The 11,944-nt window shown below is 35.5% G+C and overlaps 1 protein-coding gene across 1 annotated transcript; it reads right to left on the reverse strand.

The window, feature by feature from the left end:
* Window positions 1-5,667: 5,667 nt before the first annotated feature.
* LOC113323745 lies at window positions 5,668-7,027 on the reverse strand. The gene is made up of 2 exons (XM_026572084.1): window positions 6,479-7,027; window positions 5,668-6,139 (listed from the first exon to the last, which is right to left on the reverse strand). Exons 1-2 carry the CDS (start codon window positions 6,609-6,611, stop codon window positions 5,889-5,891), a joined length of 384 nt encoding a protein of 127 aa, XP_026427869.1. The 5' UTR covers window positions 6,612-7,027; the 3' UTR covers window positions 5,668-5,888.
* Between the last annotated feature and the right edge of the window lie 4,917 nt (window positions 7,028-11,944).

The following is an 11,944-nucleotide window of genomic DNA, read 5'->3' on the forward strand; positions in this document are numbered from 1 at the left end:
GTGTATATATTGATCCCCTTTAATGCTATTTGAATATTCCATATTTTCCAAATTAATTGAAAGAATTTCCGCACATATGATGAATATATAAAAAGATAATGGATCACCATGTGCGATTCCTCTAGATAGGCCGATATAACCATGTGGGTTTCTATTGATGGTGACCATATAAGTGTCAAAGGTGATACAAAACATTATATATTCAGCGAAGGTGTTTAGAAATCCCAGTATGCTAAAAGCTTTCTCGATAGATCCCCAGTTTAAGCTCTCATAGGCTTTCGAAATGTCTAGTTTGAATGCAATTTTTGGTTCTTTGGTAATTGTTGAAATTCTAATATGATTAAATATTCTTTCAGGAATTGATAAGTTATTATGTATTAAACGTTGAGGTACAAAAGCACTTTGGTAAGGACTTATCGGAAATGGTAGTAGGGGCATAATCAGTTTACAAGGATTTTGGATATAATTTTTGTAAGATACGCTGCAGAGTCCCATGGGTCGAAATTGTGTTGTTTTTGTGGAGTTCCACATTTTTTGAATGAATGTGAGTTTGTGTGTGTTAGAGCGTCGTTCGGTTGAACTCACTAATATAGGTATGTTGGGCTTGTTTTCAATGTTAGATGAGCAAACATATATCTTGATTTAGAATCAACTAAAGTAAGTATGAACTAGGATTAAAGCATGGTTATTGTGTATCAGATATCACCGAATACCCTCGAAGATTGAAGATTGGAGAACAACAAAGAAATTTTGTGGTAATTTCATCAACAAAGATATGTGAAGACGAACTACCTTATATACTCTTTATTTCTACCATTTTATCTTCTAAAACAATATCATATGGCTTTAGTATATGATGAATTATAAATAAAAAGTTTCGAGTTCAAGCCTATACTTGATAAATCTTGAAACAAGAATTCAAGCATTGGATGTTCATAGGTTTTGTTACTTTTGAGGTTGAGAACAAATTTGATGGTTCAAAAATCCATGTATCTGAAATATAAGAATAAAAACATCAAATTGACTTATGTTCACGAACTAATTTTTTGGTTCGCGAACTATCCAATTTATTGATGTTACTGAACTCCAAGGTACATAAATGTTCAGGAACTGATATTTCAGTTATCGAACGATGTAGTTTCAAGGTGTTACTCGATATTTTATTAATTAATTCTTGCATTCACGAACTATGCACTTTTGGGTGTGTTCCTATATACTCCAAACCAATTAAGGTCGCTAACTAAGATTTCTAGTTTTCGAACTGGTCAGTTTTTGGGTGTTACTGAACTCCAAGTAATACCTTCATCAACCTATATAGTTTTAGCTTGATAGTAAATATCCTACAAGACTTGTTGTTCCTATATTCGTATCATGAAATGTAGATTACTAGACTTTGTCTTATTGGAATTTGGATCTTTAAGGTTGCATACGGACTAGGTTGACCTTGATAAATAACTAGGATACTGATTTGAACGGTTTAGAAAAACTTCAACGGGATAGGAAAAACAATCCAATTTTCCCATTTTACACTTATAGTGGGACTGACAAACTGTTAAACGGATGGACAAACCCCCAATTAAAAGGTTTTGTTTATCGCAGGTTGGGTCGAACGAATCAACCTGAGACGACCGGCCGGCTTATATTGAGTCGAGGATCGGTTCCAGCTGAGACGACAAACGTCCCACATAAAGTCGTTCGGTGCACACTGATCCGGAAACGACTAGTCCATCAAGCATCTATCACTCCCCTCCCTATAAATTTAATCGATTTCAACTCCAAAATCACACCTTCTCTACCTTCTACACCTACAAATTCTTCATAATTCCACTTCATTCTTCACCATTCAAATCTTTTAAAAAAAGGTTATCTGAGTTCGTGGTCCTAGGGTTTCTCTGGAAGAAGATTTAGAAATTTGCACAGCTTATGTTTTTCAAACAAGAGATAATATCCACAATATTACGAATTTTGCGCAAACGACTTTCTGGACAGAAAAAAGTTTTTTATAATGTTTGTTGCAGAAACGGAGAACCTGAAAAACCGTGATCTTACTAGATTATGTGCTCGTTTTCAATCAATTAATCGTGTTGTCAACCAATTTCTTGGTATGGTAATGCAAGTTAACCAAAATAGGTTCAACGGTGATACTGAAGATGAATTGATCCAAAGAGCTGCAACGATGTGGCAGTAAATTAATGGGAGATCTTTTAAGTATTTAGCTTGCCTCAAAATACTTAGAGCTCTTCACAGGTTCGACCGCTTCTGCACTCTAGATGCTCCATCAGACGATCCATGAATGAGGATGTTTTGTTACCTTGTTATTATAAGTTAGTAATTAAGTATAATGTAACGTTTAATGAAAGCTAATGTGAGACTAATGTAATATTTAATGGAATATAACATTATTTGATATAGACATAAGAGTGGTCCAAATAAAAAGATATTTCAATTAATTAAGATAATGATAACATAACGATGTTGTAATCAGTTTGTACACTTAATCAGTCCACTCCAACCTAAAACACGAAGGATGTTCCCGAAATGTTTCACGTATGTGTTTTCTTCTGTATAAGTTTTCAAATGCATAATAAATTTGCAACCAGGACTTGAGCATTCACTAATCATCTGTTTGTAAACTCTAAATTCTCTGCAGTGGTCATACTGTGGCTTCTTCAACCTGGCTTTAAGTTTCAAGTTTTACCGTCATTCTAGGATTTGCAGTCCAATACATTTCTATTATGTTACATAGCCAACTCATTGCGTCACATAAAATCTTTTTCTATTATATTAAGTTAACTGGGAGAGGTAGGATCCAAACCTACGTAGGAAAAACTCCAACAAATTTACAGTCTGTCGCTTTTGACCTCTCAGCCACTCTCCCTCCCATGATTTTGCTACCTTTTAATCTTCTTGTTCCCTCATAACATCAGCTAACATTCGTGGGTCTTCATGACATTTAAGATCTTGACATTGCAAATATCTGAGATTTTTTGTTTGTGATTCAATGACCATTCTGTTAGCCGAACAACCAACTTGCAGACACTTTGAATACATCCAAGAGCATTGCATAAAATTATGGTTATCCATGAAACATAATGGACAAACCTTTTTTTCTTCCATACATACAATTTGATTTTAGAAAACATGGTATTGGTTGAGAACATTTTCGGTTGAGAATGTTTGTGGCTGTGTTTGATAAGTATTGGTTACAATGTATGATTTATATAAGGAAATATATGACTGTTATAATTAAGTTGTTATCTCGTCTCATATTGAGCTGATTGCCTTTGGTTGGTACAACAACGACTTGTCTCTTCCAACGACTCCTACTCCACTCCCTATAATATTCAAATGATTTGAACTCAAAAATGCACCTTCTCTATCTTAATCTTCCATTCTAAAATTTTTGTCCCAAAAATTCTCAAAAAAATGTTTGTTAGAATTCATGGTCCTAAATTTACCGATGAAGAGGATTTAGTGCATGCAAAACCTATGTTTTTCATAGGGTACAAAATGTTATGCGCGATCAAGACATGTCGGACACGTCTTTTTGGCATAACATTTTTACAATATTCGTCTCAGATAAAAGGAACCTAGGAAACCGAGATGCTTGTGGTTTGTGTGGTCGTTTTCAATCAATTAATTACGAGGTCACGCGATTCTTTGACCGGGCAAGTGAAAATGATCGAGAAAAATTTAACGGTGTAACTGAAGCTGAAGTGGTGAAAATAAGTCTAGATGAATGGCAAGAAAACTCACGGCAAACCTTTTCTTTACGAAGCTTGTTTCAACATCCTTAGTTTTGGTCCATCTCAATCACATCTTTACTGCACTTGAAGGGATCTCCCTGTCTTTACTATGGAAGAATATGTTACTCTTATTCTATGTTGGATACATATTGTATCGAGAAATATGACCAGTGACTATTTCAAGTGTTGAAAAGGTTTGTAGTGTTGAGAAATTAATATGTACGAAACAACAAGATCCCGGAACTAAGATTTCCATTTATCGATAAGGATGTCAAATGTTATACAGAAGTTTTATGGATTGTTCACCGTGATAATTCTGGATTTCCAACGAAGAAAGGATGAGTATCTTAATACCTTTATCCTCATTGAACAATTGCATCATAGTTTAATTAAAATCATATTAACTAACTTGTTGTTTATCTGTTTTTCAGAAAACCATGGTTCAAGCCCAGTTTATTGAAGAAAACGGAAGAGAGTTTAAGCATTTCGAATGCTTAATGTTATTATTGTCGCTATGAAACCAAGTTAACATATATGTAAATCTAAATGTAACAATTATCACTTAGTTTATTGAAGAAAACGGAAGAGAGTTTAAGCATTTCGAATGCTTAATGTTATTATTGTCGCTATGAAACCAAGTTAACATATATGTAAATCTAAATGTAACAATTATCACTTAATATAAGGTGGAAATCAACTTTTGCGGTCAAAATATTCTCATTAGTTAATATTACATCCACTTCTTTTACAAGATATGAACTTAGACAAGAATAAGAACTTAAGTAATTACATCAATAAGATATAGTACAATATTTAGCCTCCTGATTTTCTTCATTTGACGTAACTTCCATTCAACGCGCTCGTGAACTGTTTCTCCTTTGTTTTTGAAACTTCGGTTGTTAACTTTCAAAACTGAAGTTGTTCTTTGCTTTTTAACGAAACATTTTCCTGGATTAACTTTTGAAACTTGCAAAAATCTTTCCTTTGTACCATTTTCGATTTTTTTTTTTAAATTACCACATATTTTATTTAGGGCCAATTACAGAATTGTCATACTTTTTGTAATTCTCCCACAAAATGATCATACTTTTGTAATTCATTTACAAAATGGTCTTTTTCCATCTGATTTAACGCTTTTGAATAAAACGGTGTTATCTTTTCCGGAAATACCTTCCCTCAAAATATCCTTCCTAGTTAACTAATTGGTAGAAGTGGTGGTGGTGGTGGTGGAAGTTTAAGAATCTTTGCTAAACCCCGAAGGCGAAGCGGTGAACCCTTTGGGTGAATGCGGTGTAACGATCCTGAATGCGGTGTAACGATATGTAAGCGGCACCACCACCACCTACAAATAACACCACCTTCAAAAAAATATAATGAAAGCAAAAGTTAAAATTGGGTATGGACGGATAAATATGAAGGACACGTAGGTTCTTAAACTTCATTAACATATTTAACTGTAAGTCGCCATTTAATTCTCTTTCTAACGGAAGTATGATCATTTTGTTAATAGCTTGTAACAGTAGGATGCTTTTGTGAATCGGGTCCTAATACTAGGACTGTTTTGTACATTTTCCTTTTATTTACAACAACCTCAAGTTTAATTTCACGGAAAAGAAAAATTGTCTTATGAGACATTTCAAAAGAAAGATTAGTGGAAAAAATTCAAGAGAAGATTCAGTTTTGGTGTGAGTTGAATGTTTGAATGAATTGAATATTTATAGGGGGAAATAGCCGTTGAAAATCCGACCATTGAGCCGAGACTCGGCTCAGTGTGGCAGGTCCTCTCCAACTGCTCCGACTGGCTTATTTTACTTTGATAAATCCTATTCCCACTATTCAAAATTCAATTTTCCCATCCTCCTAGACAGACATACCAAGAAATTAGATTGAATTGCTATTAGAAATAAATTAACTTGCCATATTTGAACCGTTTAGAAGTAAATCAACTTTCAATTAATGTGTATACATACAACTCTTCACCGTAAAGGCATTTCAAAATCCAAACAAAAAGAGGTGCCCTTTAGAAGAAAAAAAGAAAAAAGAAAAAGCAAAACCCAAAGAGCCCCATTCCCAAATCCACACGCCTACATTTCTTAATAGATTGATTTTATTTACACTGGATCGTTGTTAATAGGAGAAGCATTAGACAAATGCTGGCACCATATTTCCTTTGAGTATCTTAGACTGCACAATTCCTTCGTACAGAGCACGTCTATTCTCAGGCATTTTATCTTCATCGGGGTTTATCATTTGGCACTGACTATTGCACAAAGAACTTGATCGATCCATGTTCAATCTAGATCGCTGCTTTCGATATTCTTTATTATTGGATGATGGCTCGATTACATCATCCGCAAAACGGACTTTCTTCTTTTGTTGAACTTTTCCTACACCTGTTAAACAATTAACATAAACTATCTTTAGAAGAAGAAAGAAAACTAAATTTAATACTTCTATATGGAAAAATATAATGTCATGACTCATCATCCTTCAATAGATTCATGAGGCATGAATCTCGCAATTTTCCTACCTACTACGACTTTAAAAAAACTTATGAATAATTTAAAAAAATAAATGAAATTAAACCAAGATTTGATCATCCATTGTTTTGTTGCCCTTGATTCAATAAACATTACGATGAAACAAAAATCTAAGATCAAAAGAACGTCAACATTCTCAAGAAAGCAAACAATTATTGGACCGAAAACAGGAAGGGGTTGATAGAAACTTACCAGCAGCAGTTCCTAATTCTGATTCAACTTTTTTCATGAAATCCGAGAGAAGACGCTTATGAGCTTGTAGAGCAACAAGAACCACGCTTCCTGACACAGCGAAAACCGTCATGAATCCTACCGAATTCTCCATTTTTCTTGATAAAAATATGATGATATCTTTGTATTTCTCCCCGGAAGACTCAGAATGGTATTGCAATCAATAGATGAAATCAAAGAAGAAGTAATAATTTTTATTATTATTATAAAGGGTTGGTGTTTTAAAGCCAGAATAGATGAAATCCATATCAGGCTCGATCAGAAAAAAAAAAAAAAAAAACGAAATAAAGAAGGTGAAAGAAAGCGAGAGGAAAAGAAGAAGAAGAATTTAAGAAGAGTGAACAAAGGATTAATCCGAATAATAATACAAAATGGAATTGAAAGATTTATTGAGAATTAACGTTGGAAAGAATAGAAGAATATATATAAGACTGAAACCTAACATTCATCGACTTTGTGTAGGATTTTTCTTCCATTGAGAACCCTTCCACCATTCTAAACCCTTGAAAGGCCAAAACCGTTTAAAACTAAAATTATTGTGGTACTTTTCCATTTCCCTCTTCCAAACAAAATTGTTAAAATTACGTCACTCTGACTATTTTACCCTTTCGATTCTAGAGACATTATTGTTTCTTTGTCCAAATCTTCTTTGTCGTTGACTTTTTTCTTTAATTAAGCAAATTAAAGATGTCACTGACTTCAAGTTGAAGACGCGTGAAGTTGCTTTTCAGACGGACTTTGGGCGGAGATTACCAAGTAAACGCATTACTGGTCAACAATATGAATTGATTCCAAGGTCTAAATATATGGCCCTTCAAATGTTGTTGCTGTAAATTTTATTTGCACTTTGGTTTCTGAAAAGCCACGGCTCCCATTAGGGTTTTGACTTCAGTGATTTGAAAGTGCATGCATCATGCTGTTGCTTGTGGGCTAAAGTTTGATTAAGATACCGATAGATAATGTGGCATTGATTGGAGCCAAATAGAGGATTAGCCATATAGTCAAATTTGACAAAGTACAAGATTAACATGATAAGAGGGACTGTAATGTCTTTTTGGGTGACGGAAATTGAGGATTTAATAATAATAAAACAAAATCCAGTTAAAATATTAAATGAATGACGTATCTGGTTAGTTGAGTTTAGGATGTGCCTTTAATTGGTGTTCTAGAAGCCGTTCCAACCAACCCTCATGAACAGCGTGTACTTAGGAGAGTGATGGAGAGACACAAGGAAAATTTGACTCGGACACGGCCTCGCTTTGGAGTCCAAAGAAACTGGACCCCTACCTTATTACTGTACGTCATGTGGTTTGTATTAGAATGAGTGTAATGTGATAAGTCCAGTAATGCACCTTCGATGGTGGTGCTCCCTGTGATGAGTACTTCAGTTAAATCTTCGCTTGCAAATCTTTGATTGGAGACTTTCCAATTTCGGTGCACGAATTTCTTGAATGCAGAAGATTATAATGCTTTTGTGAATAAATCTACCAGTTGAAGAAGTCATCTTTTGTAATGCACAATCGGTATTGTCTACTAATATTAACTCTTACTAAGTCTACATTTTTGTTCAACACATTGAGGACTTGTGTCATGGGTTTCTAGCTTCTCGAGATGATTCGCTGAAGTTTGTAGATATAGTTTCTTCAACAATGTGTCAAGATATGAATGCATTACCATATATATGTGAACAAAAATTGTGTTTGTAATTAAACTTTATGTGGTTCAGAAAGACATTCAAATTCATAAGAGATGCTTATGTTTATCTGGTTTAATAAGATAACCTAGTTAATGGTGGGAATCCACCAAATAACCAAAATTAATAAAACTCCTGCTTGGACAACCACAATGTTTAATTAAATTGCCTCACTAAAACCTTGCCAGTAACATGTACTGTTCCGGTATGATTAATAACTATTAGGACTGAATTTGAACGGAATTAAATCGAAAAAAAAAACAACAAGTAACTCTGTCGCAGCAGCCAAGAACACTCAATAAATTAATTTCTTAACCTTCCCACATAGTTTCTTACAGCTTAAATGCAACTAAGATGAAAGAGAAACCCTAAGCTAATCAACTAATCGAGATTGGACAAGTATCAAACCCTCACTAATTCTCTACTAGCCAGTGAATAACGGCCGACACTGTTGATCTAGGCACACATCATCTCTTTTTTAAGGGCACCCACAATGATCAAACAACTAACAAAAAAAGTCACATGACAAGGCCCTCCCCATCAGGAAATCCTTGTCCCCAAGGATGGAATTTAGGAAAATGGTGTGCAATGTGATTTTTATCTTCCCATGTAGCATCCTCAATAGAAGCATTAGTCCACTGGATGAGTAGCTGAGGCACAGAAACACCATTGCGCAATATAGTTCTAGAGTCCAATGCAGCAGCAGGAATTACCAAAATGGTACCTTCGGTATCTAGTGCAGGCAGTGAAGGAGAAGGACTGTAGGAAGCTCCAATGTGCTGTTTAAGTTGAGAAACATGGAATACTGGGTGAATCCTAGCTTCAGCTGGTAATTGCAGTTTATATGCAGCTGCACCAATCTTCTGAATAGTAAGAAAAGGACCATAATACTTGGCTGCCAGTTTAAGGTTTCTTCTGAGGGCCACAGAAGCCTGCCTGTAAGGTTGAAGCTTCAAGTAAACCTTGTCACCCACTGCAAATACTCTGTCAGTTCTTGTTTTATCAGCATAAAATTTCATCCTCTCTTGAGATTTATGAAGAGTGTCATTCAACAGATCAATGATAGCATCCCTTTGCTTAAGATAAGTCTCCACAGAAGCTACATATGTGGTTGCAGAAGAAGGGAAAGCCAGATGGGGAGGCAAGTAGCCATACAATGCTTGGAAGGGGCACATTTTCAAGCTAGCGTGGTAGTTTGTATTATACGACCACCCAGCTAGTGGAAGCCACATATGCCACTTTTTTGGTTGATGACCACACATACACCTTAAATAACTTTCAAGACAAGAGTTTACCCTTTCAGTTTGGCCATCAGTCTGTGGATGGTAGGTTGTGCTGAGGTGAAGCTGAGTTCCCAAAGCTTTGAATAAATCTTGCCAAAAGTGGCTAGTGAAAATTTTGTCTCTGTCAGACACAATAGATGCAGGCAGTCCATGAAGCTTGAAAACATGTGAAATGAACTCTCTAGCAACAGATGAAGCAGTTTAAGGATGGTGCAAGCCATGAAATGGCTATATTTAGTTAATTTGTCTACTACAACTAGGATTACAGACTTCCCTTCACTCATTGGTAAACCTTCAATAAAATCTATGGAGATATGCTGCCAAGCATGATCTGGAATTGGTAATGGCTGGAGCAAACCTGCAGGAAAGATGTGCTCTCCTTTGTTCCTTTGGCAGACATCACAGGTGGAGACATAAAGAAGAATGTCCTTCTTCATTGCAGGCCAGAAGAAATGAGATGTGGCTCTAATGTAGGTGGCTTGCATGCCAGAATGACCCCCAACAACTGAAGAATGGATAGAGCTCAAAATTTTAGTTCTAGTATCAGCTGAACAGCCAATGTAGATTCTGTTTTTGTATTTTAAAATTCCATTGAGGTAAGAGTATTTAATGTTGGAGCAGGGAGTGAGGGTGAGTTGAGCAATTAGGTTTTGAACTTTTGAATCATTGGCATAGCTGGTCAGAATATCTTGAGTCCAAGCTGGAATTGATATGGAGGTAGAAGGACATGTAGCACTGGTATGAGATTTTCTAGAAAGAGCATCAGCCACCTTATTTTCAGAACCCTTCTTGTAAACAATCTCATAGTCATAACCTAATAGCTTCATGAGCCATTTCTGCTGCAAGATAGTAGATAACTTATGTTCTAAGAAATATTGAATGCTCTGGTGGTCTATTTTGATGATGAAGTGTGTACCTTGTAAATAATGCTTCCACCTAGTAAGTGCTTGGACAATGGCCAGCAACACTTTTTCATATGTAGACAATGCAGCAGCTTTGGGGGCCTACGGGTTTGTTGTAAAAAGCAATGGCTCTGTTGTCTTGCATAAGGACAACACCAATACCCAAATCACAAGCATCTGTTTCTAAGACAAATTATTTTGTGAAATCAGGTAGAGCAATAACGAGGTGTCAACTCGCAAATAATATTTTCTACTTCTCTTTATATTAGCAAGTAATATAATGAAAGCAGATTCGTCCCAAGGGAGGTATTGAGCAAAAGTTGTTATGCAAATACTCTTAGCAAAGATGATTTTGTGATTCAAAAATTCTGAAAATTGTAAATTGTATTCAAATATGAGATGAGGTTGATTAAGGATTCATTCTAGACAACGGAACATAAACCAAATTGATATACAACCACGTTCTTTGCATTATCTCGTTACTAACAACCCTAGGATAATTAGTACGCTCAACTATCCCGTTATTATCTCCTAAGCTCACCGGATACGGAAGCGCTCGACTACCAGTTTCTACGTGCCAAGTTCCCTAGAGGTACGCTTACTAGGTGTGACTTAAACAAATGCTTTACGTTTTATGAGATAAGGTTGGTCCTAGTGATGAACTTTAAAGTATGAATCACCTACTAGTGTCAATTTCTACATATGGGTACTTAACAAAGTCCCATCATCAGTACCCACATATTGCTACTTATGTTTATCTTTCTAGACAATTACGGGCCGAAGAAAATCTAAACTAGCAATAAGATTGTGACATAACTATTTGATTTCGAACTTAAACAATTACGGAACAATCCATAAACATTATTAGCATGGTAGAAATCAAACAATAACTAAACTTGCGAGAAAACGAGCTATTGCATATCAATTATGAGTTCATATTTCGGGATTTGAAATCACCCTCAATCAAAAATATTATTAGTTACTCATAGTTTTGGAGTTTATCATCAATAATAATTGAAACAAAGAAGATGAAAATAAATACGAAAGCAAACCCTAGTTGCGGCTATCTCCCAAAAGCTCAAAGTAGAATACGTGATCAAGTTGTAAAAATCCTCCCTTTTATATCTCTTCTTAGGTAAATTCTTCAAAGGTCCAATAGATAAGAGTCCACCAAGCCCATGTGTGAGAAAAAACCATGTACAAACTCCGCCAAAAATCATCTCCGGAAGTTCCTAAAGTTGGCCGGAAATTGGCCGTCAAATAACTCAGGTGACTGGAGAAGTCAAACCCCACCACTTCTGTCTCAGCTGAACATCAATTCAGTGCATTGCATCATTTCCATCAGAACTACTCTATAATCTCCTCGGCCAAGAATACAACTTCCAACACCACCAACAACACTGCCATATTTCTCTTGTATTGCATCATCTGTAACTACAATGTCAGTCCACACTTCTCATAATTCAATAAGTTGGCTACATCCCCATCATCTAGTCTTTATATTCGACTCAAATCCCAGCTGCAACCACAAACAACCAACAACAGCACT

The sequence above is a fragment of the Papaver somniferum genome, chromosome 11 (genome assembly GCF_003573695.1).
Source record: "Papaver somniferum cultivar HN1 chromosome 11, ASM357369v1, whole genome shotgun sequence".
Classification (NCBI taxonomy): domain Eukaryota; kingdom Viridiplantae; phylum Streptophyta; class Magnoliopsida; order Ranunculales; family Papaveraceae; genus Papaver; species Papaver somniferum.

Excerpts from the sequence above, each read along its gene's own strand:
- LOC113323745 (XM_026572084.1), bottom strand. The coding sequence starts at position 6,611 with ATGGAGAATTCGGTAGGATTCATGACGGTTTTCGCTGTGTCAGGAAGC. Across the intron at positions 6,140-6,478 it reads AGAATTAGGAACTGCTGCTG|GTGTAGGAAAAGTTCAACAA; the intron begins GTAAGTTTCTAT and ends ATTGTTTAACAG.